Raw genomic sequence first — 12,245 nt, forward strand, 5'->3', positions numbered from 1 at the left:
CCAGGTGGACTGAATTATAGCAGAAGAACCATTTACAACTGTTACATTTTTCATTAAAATCAAAAAACAGAATTTAAAGGCCGAGTGAATGGAGTTTCTTTGAATATACCACCATTTCCCACAACATTTTATATTAATTTTATTATCTTCTCAACCAAAGAGTAAGCAACAGTCACATTAACAAAATTGAGTCCAAGAATATACAGTGATCATTTTTAGGAGTGTTCGTTCGACACATTACAAAGTAGTCCCTATTATTGCTCAACAGTGTCGAGGGTGGACACCACAAACCTACTTTTGCCTTCCTAAACCAGCCTATACCATGTCCTATTATTACACACCATCATCAAGAGGCGGGATTCGTTCAAGAGACACTCAGGCAAAGGGCTTCAATCTAACAGCTTAAGTGGAGTATTAAGAAAATAATGATTAATAAATTTTTTTGTTTTATTCTAAAACTAAACTCCACTTTATCTACATCTATCATGCATGTCATTAAAATACTTTACATGTTGACAATCAAAGTAATTTGCTAAAATGATGGTGTCCTTTCTTCACACCAACTCTCTTAAAATGTCATACGTATTACTTAACTAATGGTTTGCAACTTGTTATTTTCTTACGTACTAACTTCATAAAATGATCGTGTCCTTTCTTCACACCAACTCTCTTAAAATGTCATGCGTATTACTTAACTAATGGTTTACAACTTGTGATTTTCTTAAGTACTAACTTCATATTGAAACTATCATTTTCTCTCAAACAAACTCTCATTTATCTTAAACAAAAAAAACGCAATTATTATACTCTTAAAACTCTTCCTCACTACGTCTTCCTTAAAAATCTCCCTTAGTGCCACCGCTACCTCTTCCTTAAACACTCCTTCACTACCACCGTCAGCTGTTGTAGCTTTCTTGACTGAAAAAATGTTTCACTAAATGATCCACACGTAAAGCCGACCAGGAAAGATGCAATGAATAATAGAAAGTTATGTCATTCTAAATATTGAATTATAATTATAATATGCAATTCAAAATATATTTTTAACTGTTAAAAAAGATGATTTATTAGATTTTTCCAAACCTCTTTGAAAGTACTTAAAAGAAAAAAGACATCTAATGAATGGTTTTGTAAAAATGTAAGAAAATACTGAAAATGGAGAGAAAATTTATCGCCATCACAAATAATCTCCAACAGCTTTTGTTGATAAAAATTGAAAAAACATAGTACGAAATTAGTATTAAGAAACTACAGAACTTAGATGAATATATTGGCAAACAGAGATGGTTCACGATAAACCCAGTGATCTATCTCATCCATCAACAAGTAATGGCAGATAGTAATAATTAAATTGGGTGCAATTGAATTTCAGGCATCAAATAATATACATTTCAGGCATCCCATTAGTTCAATCGCTTGTCTATCAATCTTTTACATTAGTGACGTGACATAGAAAAAAAGTTTTGATCGACATGATTTTCCATAACTTAATCTAGTAGAAGTTTATGTCTATTGCCCTTTTTTTTTATAATGTCTAATAAATCAACAAAAACACCCCGAATAAGAATAGTTACAACCATATAAATTTCCGATAGAAATGGCCGACAAATCAGTTATCTCACTAATTTAACAGTTTACGTTACAAAATTATCTACGGACAACATAAGCTTCGAGGTTTTGATGATAAGGCAAATATTGCAGCTTCTGTCACTTAGGTTAGCAGCCATGATCAAAGGCATAGTAATGTTGCTGCAGAAAGCCTGAAAGTACATTTGCTCCATCCCTCATACACCATTGTATGTGAGGACCAAAAGACCAAATAATCAAAGAAACCACTACCTTCATTAACTTCTCCAATTCATGATTTTGACAAGAGCACCAAATGGCAGCAAAAGTCACTCCAGAACAAGATTTTGGCCTGTACAACTAAGGCATTTTATGACTCAGTAGGAGCATCTTCCCCCGGCAAGCCAAAAATTCGAAGATTCCGGTCCATTGATCCAACAGCTATGTATTTAGAGTCTGCACCAAATTTTACACACGTGGCCTTACCTGGGAAGAAAAAGTTCCAGTGCCATCTTAGTAACTGAAGAAACACAAAACCCTCAAACCCTGAAGGAATAATAAACAATGGGGGAAAGATACAAAACCTGTTCCAGATAAATCAGGGAAGGTTTTGACACAGTTCCATTCAGATTTCACATTTGCAACTTGGTAAATCCTGCATAAATTAACAGGAACTGGAAATCAATTTCATGTTAAATCTAATGAAAGGGATTAACAAACTAACACGCTTGAGGTAAACATTTTTTCTGCAATGTTCTGAAAGGCACCAAATCAAGTACTAGACATTTTTCTTCACCTTATATCCGAGCCAGCAATTGCAAGGTAGGATCCACTGTGGTCGAACTCCACTGCAAGATACAGAATTAGATGTAGGCATTTTGAAATAGGTATAACTTTACCAGTACATACATAAGGCCATCAACAAGTAAAGATGAATACCAGAGTTTGTTGGTGTTTCCGAATCATAAGGAGCAAAATTCCTGAAGTTCTTCAATTTACGAAGATCCCAAAGCTTAACACCATCATGAGCAGCAGTCTGCCGAATTTAAGAGTACAATAAGAATACAGTACAGACAATCATATCATGCTTTTACAAGTTAACATTTTCTCTCATACCGCAAGGAAGTATCCGTTCTCAGAAAAAGAAATGGCAGTTACTGGTCCAGCATGTCCATCAAACCTAGCAACATTTGCCTACAACCAATTGAGGAAGGTATCAAAACAGATACAATGAATACTAAAATTTAACTTCAAATAAAGTAAAAGAAAAATTGTTTACCTGGCTTTTTACATCCCAAATCTTAACAAGAGATTCTGTGGTGCCAGTTCCAAGGATGAGACCATCAGGATGAAAAGCGGCAGATGTGTACCCTTCAGAAGAACCTGAAGTGTCGAAAACCTAAACAACCCCATATCAGAATTGTATGATTCAGAACTTATGTACAATAACAATGAATAAAAGGTTAAAATATATTACTTAAAAAGGATAACTTTTAAAGAAATTTTAATAATATTTGCATTCTTCAGACCCCTCTTCTAAGCACTAAGATGGCTTTCACATTCCGACAAGAAAAAAGTACCTTCTAAAAGAAGGTTCATGTGCATGCATAGTTCTTTCTTTATGACCCGTAATACATAAAAAAGAAGAGACCAAACCTGAGTCAAACATGTCCCCGAAGAAAGTTCATAAAAGCACCAAGAGCCATCAAGTGAAGCAGTCACAAAAAAATTATTGGTAGCATGGACAGTGACAGCTTGGACCTGAAAATTTGAAAAAGCAAATCACTCGTGCATCACATGCAGTGCATAAACAAGAAGAAGCAAAAAGATAGTCAAAGCTAAAGGGATTCATCACGCTCCTGGCACAACCTTAGACACTCTAAGATCTTTTTTCAAACCTGCTCCCCCCTTTTCGAAGATAGATAAATAGACACATCTCATTGCACTTGGTATAATTGGCAGGTTTTGGTAGAAGCCTCATTTAGAAACAGAAATCTTAAAAAGGCTAGCAATTTCATGGTTCTATACAAGCAAAATTAACTATGTCTGTTGGAATATTATGTTTCAAACTGGAGAACATCAGATTACAAATGGCCAAATATTATACACATTACAATAAAGCAGTCAATATCAAAACCTAACAGTCCAGAGATTCACACAGCTGAATGATTGTTAGGATAGAGATTGTTACTAATATTTTCTTGGGCATATAATATGATATGATGCGAAGGGTGCCCCACAAGCGATACATTAGCCCCTATAAGTACTAGTAATAGATTCCTAACAATCCTTTCCAAACATGGAAACAAATCCAGACAATGGCCAAACTGAATCTAGGACAGCAAAGAGCTAGACTCCAACTGGGTACAAAATCAAGGGCTAAATTACATCTACCGTCAGAGACAAAGGGAGCCTATCAACCAAAAAGATAAGCCAATCAGTGAAAAAAAGGCTAAATTGGTTAATCCTTTGAAAAAAAGAAAAAAAAAATAGCCCATCAGTGAAAAACAAGAATGAAACAGACAAAATGCATAAAGATGAGTACCACCAGTAACGGTTTTGGTGGAAACCGAGTTCTATGAACTTAACACAACAAAATAGAGAAACTATTTTCAAGGTGGATGCACATAAATGTTTTATTAGAGAAATGGGGACAGCAAGGATAGAATTCTATAGACCACTTGGCCAGTCAGAGGCTTTTATACCACATTCAAATCATAGTTTAGACAGAATGAGATATTTTAAGGCAACAATAAAATAATAACATTACAAGACATTTCCTACATATTCAAACACACAATGGTATAGCTGTTCACATGAGCAACTCAAATTGTGATTTTAGAGCTGAGGACGACTTAATTTTACTTGATAAATACAAAAATGGATGGATTTGACTCTGATGAATCTGAAGATAATTCAGATTCCAACTCCATTAATTGAGAGGATGGAAAATTTGTACACAAGCATCTTACCAGGGTTAGCAAGGATGTGGTTACTAGGGAACAACTGAAATTTTTCTACAACAAATCAATGGGGGAATAGCATTTTTTATGAGATCTGCAGGAAAGTTGGTATCCTATGCTTGTTTTTTAGTATTGATGATACAAGAATAAATAAGCTGAAAATGAACATTCTACCGTTATTATTTGTGATATAGATGAAGCACAAATTATGGGAAATGGCTTCCACCGAAATTAATGGAACACTCACCACACACATCCAAAATATCCAATGACTCTCCTATGAATATTTATGTGGTCAAATCAAACTGGGCAAGGGAAGATATCTAAGGTGAAATTTCCAAAATACAAATCCTACCAAAATAGGAAGTACAAGCAGAATGAGTTGCGGAGACTTTCAAGAATGGTGAATTAGAGAGCATCAGAGGGTAGGAAACTAAATAAGGTTTATCTCTATTATGTTTCTAAGCAGAAGGAGTTTTGTTTAAGGTTTAGTGATCTTTAGGAGTAAAACATTCAGAGAAGGTAACTATTTGAGGGCATTTTCAATTGGTTCTGATGGTGTTGTGTTTTGAAAATTTTACTATCTTGCACTCCAACATTTTACACTCCCTTATTTCCCATTCAGCAAAAAATTCATATTAAGCCATACCATCAAACATGGAAAGTTATTGATTCGTGTACAAAAATAGTCCAATCCTATAGATAATCTTACATTCTACCAAATCTATTGAAACTACTATCATGCAGCATAGACCTTGGCATCAGCCCAAGGTTAAAATTGAATGCCATGCCAGCAAACTTATCACCAAATAATGTTAAACAAGTACAACATTGAAGAGGTATTAGGATTAAATTATTTACAAGCATCTAATAATGCCGATCCGGAAGCGTTTACAATAAAAAAATTGAGCCACTCAAAGAATAAAGTAAAACACCGTGCCCCCCAACACTTGACCATATTGTTTACCTAAAACTAATGATGAGTAAGCCCATTGTAGGCCTGCTTCAATTTTAATAATAAAAAAACTGAAATTTAGATCTTCAAAAGATAGGAGGGTATTATTCCAGCTTATTTCTACATAAATACCACAAAAGCAAAATAGGAATGATGTTATACAAAAATTATAACAAATTGTGATATAATATGGAAGCATTAGTTCTATTTACCTCAGCTGTATGATCTTTTAAGATGTGCCTGCAGTTATAGTTACCATCATCTGATCTTTGCCACAGACGAACTGTCTGCAATATAAAGTAAAAACATTGGGCACTGGAAAATGCAAAGTAGAAACAACTTACGGATTAGAGAAAACGTCACTTGCCTAACTTGCATTCATACTTTGATAACACTAAGTTGAAAGAATCACATTACTGACAACACGCTTATTACCAGAAGCCTAATGTGAAACTTCCGATCAAATTGGAAAAATGTTACCCCTGAAGAATTAATCTTAGTAGACCATTACATGTTTTAAAATTCTAAGTGCTTTTGATTTGACATTTACAAATAAACCATTTTCTGTTGGTCAAGTGATTATTAGAAGTAAAAAGAATATTCATTATGAGAACAAAATGCAGAAGTAAATTGCAAGAGACTGAAGAATATGGAGTGGAATGTGGATCACAGTTCTCAAACAGAAATCAAGCTCAGGGATCTGGAGGAGAAAACAATGAATGCAGCAATGCATGGATGGAACATTCGTGCATTAGAGAGGGTTATCAAGGCCCCATTTGGTAATTTGGACTTATCACACATCGACTATAATAAGTGTTTTGGAGAGCATATGATACGCCATCAGGTTTTTTACACCTTATTTCAACAATCTATCCAGAATAGCTAATGAGAACAGCCAACAACCTTGTAGAGAAACAGTTTAACCCCATACCTATTTACCCTTTGATGATAAAAACAACTTATATCCAAATGCTTCCACAATTAGTTGAATTTATTCATCCAAAAAAGAACCCAAATAAAATATTCCAACTTCAAAGCAATTAATAGTAGAGGATCGTCCTTTACCTTATCTGACGAACCAGTTAAGACTGATTCACCCTGGGCTACAAACTTTACACTGGTCACCTACCAAAAGCACCCACAATCAGCAAAAGAAATTAAAGAAAAGATAACTCTAGCAATTCCAACTGAAATAAAACCTTTTTGGAGTGACCACTGAGTGTAGATAAAATCTGTCCTGAAGGTCGGTCAAAAATAACAGCATTTGTATCAATACCTCCAGTTGCAATTAAGTCCTGTCAACAGAAAATAGGATGATCCCTGGATTAGCACCCATTAGTTTTCAAGGTAAAAAAAAATCAAAGAGCCTTCTTGCATGTTTCTAACCTATAAAGTTTAAAAGCCATACCTTAGAATAAAGGATATCAAGAGATATAATGCCCTGTTTGTTTGTTTTGTGAAAGGGGTGACTAGATATCTGGGTATATGACTCAATAGCATCAATAGGAGCCAAAGTAGCAGGAATCTGAAACAAACCAAACCCAAGATACATGCACAAAAAAGTGCAATCGTTAAAATTTACATAAACAACAATTTATGATGCAAATCGAAGCATATAAGTTGCATAAAATCCAACTTGTTAAAAAGGATAAACAGCACAACTGAACCCACAACATATAAAACAGAAGGTAGTAACAACTTCGGAAACACATGAAAATGTAATGTACTTGTATTATCACCAAGAATACCTGTCTCTTCTTTCTCTGCTGGGAGAGAGCAGCATTGCAATCAGTTAGCTCAGAGATTATGGTAGAAGATATTCCAGGATGAATTTTCTTTGCACCAGGAGCCAGATCCTCATCCTCAGCAGCTAAACGCAAAAAAGATAATTCAGATAAACAATCAAAACAACAAAAAGAAAGAATTAATATCCACTAGGGGAAAATGTCCCTAAAAATGCCAAATGTAAGCTTTTGAACAACTCCATCTATAACATCAATGAAGTAAGCAGCTGCTTATGAGAGTTACATCAAACTCAGCCTAAAATGCAGTCTGAAGAATTGAAATATATAGAAGAAAAAGACTTGAAAATATTATAACGTCAAAACCTCTTTTCCCATTGCTCAGAACAGGGGCATTTGCAGGTGGAGCATTTAGGGCAGAAACAGGATACTGCCTTTCTGCTTGCGCAAGCAAGGATCTAGCTTCATCTCGTTCCTTTTTAAGTCTAGCGATCACTCGGCATGCAGCATCATGCTACAGATTAAAACAAATATAAACATACGCAACTCAAGTAAAGGAAAATATATTAAAACAATAATATAATTTTGCAACAGAAAATTAAGAATCTAAAAGACCAAGAAACCTGAAGGTTTTGGAGATAGTAAACACAAGGGCTGAGAAATGCAAAGCATAATTATAAAAGGACAATTGTTACATTAATAACTTTGTTGCACTTACCTGATACAGAGCATGACTTAGTTCTTGCCTTGCTGTGTGCAATTGTTGCTCCAATGCAAAATTAGATAGCATCAACCCATCCCATTCCTAGAAATTAGGCAAACCAAATCATCCTTTACGGAAGCCTATATAAATTTTTTCTTTCAAAAGAAACAAGACTATACATGTCTAAGCATGCCTAAACATTTATACAAAAAACTTTCTAACAGAAACCACCACTTAACTCACAATCCAATACAAATGCAGGAGACTATTTCAAGTAAAATATACCAAAAATCATAAAGAATACTTCATAGCCAAAATTCCATACATTTTGGAACATTCCAAGCATGCCAGGGATGCTAGCTGCCTGAACAGGTCTGGGCTTCACTATCTGCAAAAATGATCCTGATTTGATCAGTACACTGCAAGTAAATTCTTGAAAGTAAAGCACAACAGTAACGTGGAGGGCTAAGTCTAGAAGAATACAACTGAAACCATTACCACCATACCTTGCCTGTCTTAATTGGTACAATGTCATCCATAGTAAGTGGTTCGCCAGTAATTGGACACTTGCCATAATCCTACACGTATTTCATTAGCAAACTTTAAAGCATGAACTCTCATAATCAATAATATACCCTATATACAGGCTCAGAGAACATAAATACAACATATTATCAAATTAAATACCACCGCAACACCCAGCACATAGCAAAAGCAGACACAATAAAAAGCCCCTTCAGCTCCTTTCATCAAGTAACTTGTTACTAAAAAATAGAATCACTTCCCTTCTTTATCAATTAGACAAAAACAAACACAAACAATAGAGCAAACAATCAATAAAAGCTGCAATGCATGAAAATCTTCCAAATCAGAAGTCATAGGGAAGAGCTAGTACAAAATAATATTTTAAATTATAACATCTTTCACAATCCTATCCTACAAATTACCAACACAAACTCCGTTTCTGACACGAGAGGGGGTATTTTTCTTCAAAAAATCGTTTTATCAAAAGGGGGTTTGAAGTATTAGAAGTTAAAAACTCAAACAAAAACGAATCTGAAATCTAGTCACAGCGCCTATAAACTAGTTCAAATTTGCCTTCACTAACTTATAAAAAGTGTCATTTCTTCCTCTTTTCTCACTGCTCAATTCAAACACTTTATTGCTACTCTTTGACCAGCTTTCTTTTTATCTTTTTTCAGTAAATTGAAGAACAAAAAATGAACACGCATGCATAGAGAGAAAGAAGCTTGTAAAGAACACAAAAGAAGGGAGCTAAAGAAGGGTTACCGAAATGTGTCGTTCAATCAGACGCTTCTCGAAGAGGAGACCGGAGTTCCTGGAGACAACAGGCTCTTCCGGAACTTCGCCGGAGACTGCAAACAGAAAAAACGACGACGTAGAGTCAGATCAGCAAAACCGAACCAATTTCACCGAAACAAAAGAAAAAAGAATGCGAGAGAGCGGGTGAGTGTGGAATCGGAATCAGAAGAGAAGAGAAAGTTACTGGAGCAATTCATGGTTGGAGCGAGAGATAGAGAGAACGCACGCGAGAGAGCTAGGGTTTTGGGTTTTTGGGAGCTGTGGGAGTGTGTGTATGTGTGTGTGTGTGATAGAGAGAGGGAAACGGAAGTGACCCAAACCAAGCGAACCACCGCAAATGATTCAGAGAGAGAGACTCATTGTTTCGTGTATCTTTTATTGCAACTGGATACGACACTGCCCGCCCCGGCCCGGTCCATATACCCGGACCATTTCTGCTTTTCGGTTCGGATCCAGTCGTTTTACAAATTATCCAGTCGTTTAAAAAAACATATATTTTATATTTTATAATTTATAATAAATATACTTTTTTAAAATTTGTAATTTAATTTTTGTTAATTAATGAACAATTTATACATTTCTCTTATAGAAGGTGCAGAAATAAAATATGGGGTGCTAAAAGAAAGAATCATCATTTTGTATATAATAAACCATTCCATTAACAACGTCACGTTCACATCATAAGTTAATTTTGTAATACACATACTAAAATGCTAAGAAATAAAATTTTCAAAGCTAATGTCTAAAAATTTATTAGCCACTAAAAAAAATCCAAAGAAGTTTATGGAAAAAAATAAGTTAAACCTAATTGCTAGATGTTAGGTGTGAAGTATATTAACATTACAGGTGAATGATTTTATTATCTATTCCATTATAATTAAAATTTTATTTTCTTTAATAGTATATGTAATATTAAACAATTTATTTTCACATATTAGCAACTTTTTTATTTTTTATCGATAAAAGGACAAAAATAAAATATTTATTTTTATATTATATATATTTATACAATGTGGCATAAACACTAGACAATTCCTAAAATATACTTTTTCACACACCTTATAAAACCCTTTCTCCATCAAGGTTTATAATATATACATTAAACATGTTTTATGTTGTGTTATTTCTTTGTCACATTTATAAGCACCAACCAAATTAAACATATTAGTTTTTCCTCTTACATATATTGCATGTATATTTGTAGTATATGGTTAAGTGATGAATAATACGATAATATGTAAATAATTTATTTTCGTTTGGATTGTTTCTAAGTATCAACTACGAATTGAAGCAAAATTAGCAAGAAAAAATTCAAATCAATCCAAAAATCTTCAATTTTAATTAGTTATCATTTTCAGTTAATTTGTTTGGATTGGTTTGCTTTTTAACACCCCTATGTATGTTTGTGAGATTGAAGGGTTTTATTAGTATAACAAAAGTGGTAGTGAGGTGTTATTTAGTATTTATGTCTCCTTATTTATATAATAAGAACATGGCCTTGATACCAAAAGGTATTTAACAAACAATTTATAGACTTTTATATAATGTGGAGCCAAACAAATTATTTAAAGTATTTATGTTCTACAAGAGAAAAAACTATATTCACATTTTCTACTAGCAAAAGGAGTAACCATAATATCTATTCCATTTAATATTTTTTAATGCATGGTTATTGAAATGTAATATTGAATTATTTATTTTGTGTTATTTAGAATGAGAATATAATGCGTGATTGATATTGCATACTATACGATGTGAATTATTTAAATTATCACTTCAGAATTGTGTATAAACATTATGTAAATTGCTATAATAGTACTAAATACGAGAAAAAGTAATACTACAACTGATTAAAAAAACTCAATAAAGCTAAAGAAGAATATGAAAAAGTACATTTCTTCTTAATATTTGTTATATTTATGTGTACATTCTTTATAGATCTAATATTCCTTATTTATATAAATATTAGATGAAAATATTTATTATATATATATATATATATATATATATATATATATATATATATATACTCTGATGTCTCACTTGTACCAATTAATTTGGTTTATTCCAATCTTATCGAAGATTGTAAGAAATTAGTTTTAGTAGTTACATTCTTTTAGTTAATGTCGATTTGTGTATAAATTATGATTTTTTTAAAAATTATATATTTATATTATTAAAAAAATATTAAATATTATTAGAGTTGACTAAGTTAACTCTAATTCCACATTATCATTGTTTTAATCCAATATATTTATGATTAAAGTTATTAAGTATGAGTAAAACTATGTTCATGGGATGATTTACTTGTGTTAAAGAAAAAAGTCATTGTTTTTTGTTGTTTAGCAATTTCTACCTGTTTGAACATCATCACTGTGTTGTGTTTGAGTAGGATTAAACTAGATGATGCATTAAATATTCTTCGTGTATGTATTAAATGTTATATTCTTCTTGAAGCAATAACCTGATAGTTGGATGAACTTATGAGGGTGTCTTTAGTCAAAATTGTGTAAAACATTAATCCTTATAAGGAAAGAAAGTCTTTTCCAAGATTGATAGATCAATTTAAGGGAGTTGTTGAGACGAAACAACTTTAACTCATTTTCTAAAACACTATTGATGTGACATAAACTTTTGCAAATCCTTCTAAAGATTAAGGAAACAAATATTTTGTGCAATGTATAATAAACATAAAGATATTCATAAAGTATCATAAAGTATTGTGTTAGCTTTAGACTTTGCATGTATTGTCTTAACAAATATTTTGCTTATTATACATAAAAAAGATGGTACATTATTACATCGTCTGACAAATAAAACATAATGCGTATTACATAGCTTTAGCCTCATTGATGACGTGAACATCTTAAGCATCCACTACTAAAAAAATCAACTAATAGAAAAAAATTTAAACAAAAAATAATTAGTTGTCATATTGATTAATATATCAATTTAGAAACTATTTAATAATAATAGAAATTAATTTAGATACT

The 12,245-nt window shown here is 32.7% G+C and overlaps 1 protein-coding gene across 2 annotated transcripts; it reads right to left on the reverse strand.

The window, feature by feature from the left end:
• Positions 1-1,493: 1,493 nt before the first annotated feature.
• On the reverse strand, positions 1,494-9,642 carry LOC137827468 (pre-mRNA-processing factor 19). 2 transcript variants are annotated; one of them, XR_011083752.1, is made up of 19 exons: positions 9,437-9,604; positions 9,220-9,305; positions 8,436-8,507; positions 8,255-8,317; positions 7,945-8,031; positions 7,593-7,740; positions 7,233-7,354; positions 6,893-7,009; positions 6,684-6,779; positions 6,550-6,609; positions 5,697-5,771; positions 3,223-3,327; positions 2,846-2,965; positions 2,683-2,760; positions 2,506-2,602; positions 2,363-2,414; positions 2,151-2,221; positions 1,840-2,052; positions 1,494-1,760 (listed from the first exon to the last, which is right to left on the reverse strand). XR_011083752.1 is itself a non-coding variant. In XM_068633625.1 (18 exons), exons 1-18 carry the CDS (start codon positions 9,447-9,449, stop codon positions 1,937-1,939), a joined length of 1,578 nt encoding a protein of 525 aa, XP_068489726.1. In that variant the 5' UTR covers positions 9,450-9,642; the 3' UTR covers positions 1,494-1,936. The 2 variants fall into 2 exon arrangements, 1 of the variants encoding a protein (XP_068489726.1); XM_068633625.1 differs by having other exon boundaries at positions 1,494-2,052; positions 9,437-9,642.
• Between the last annotated feature and the right edge of the window lie 2,603 nt (positions 9,643-12,245).

The sequence above is a fragment of the Phaseolus vulgaris genome, chromosome 7 (assembly GCF_000499845.2).
Source record: "Phaseolus vulgaris cultivar G19833 chromosome 7, P. vulgaris v2.0, whole genome shotgun sequence".
Classification (NCBI taxonomy): Eukaryota; Viridiplantae; Streptophyta; class Magnoliopsida; order Fabales; family Fabaceae; genus Phaseolus; species Phaseolus vulgaris.

Bases quoted from the DNA above. Each gene is read 5' to 3' on its own strand.
- LOC137827468 (XM_068633625.1), bottom strand. The intron at 6,780-6,892 runs GTATGGCTTTTA...TTCTGTTGACAG, and splicing joins TTGATATCCTTTATTCTAAG to GACTTAATTGCAACTGGAGG. The intron at 2,603-2,682 runs GTATGAGAGAAA...TAAATTCGGCAG, and splicing joins AGAACGGATACTTCCTTGCG to ACTGCTGCTCATGATGGTGT.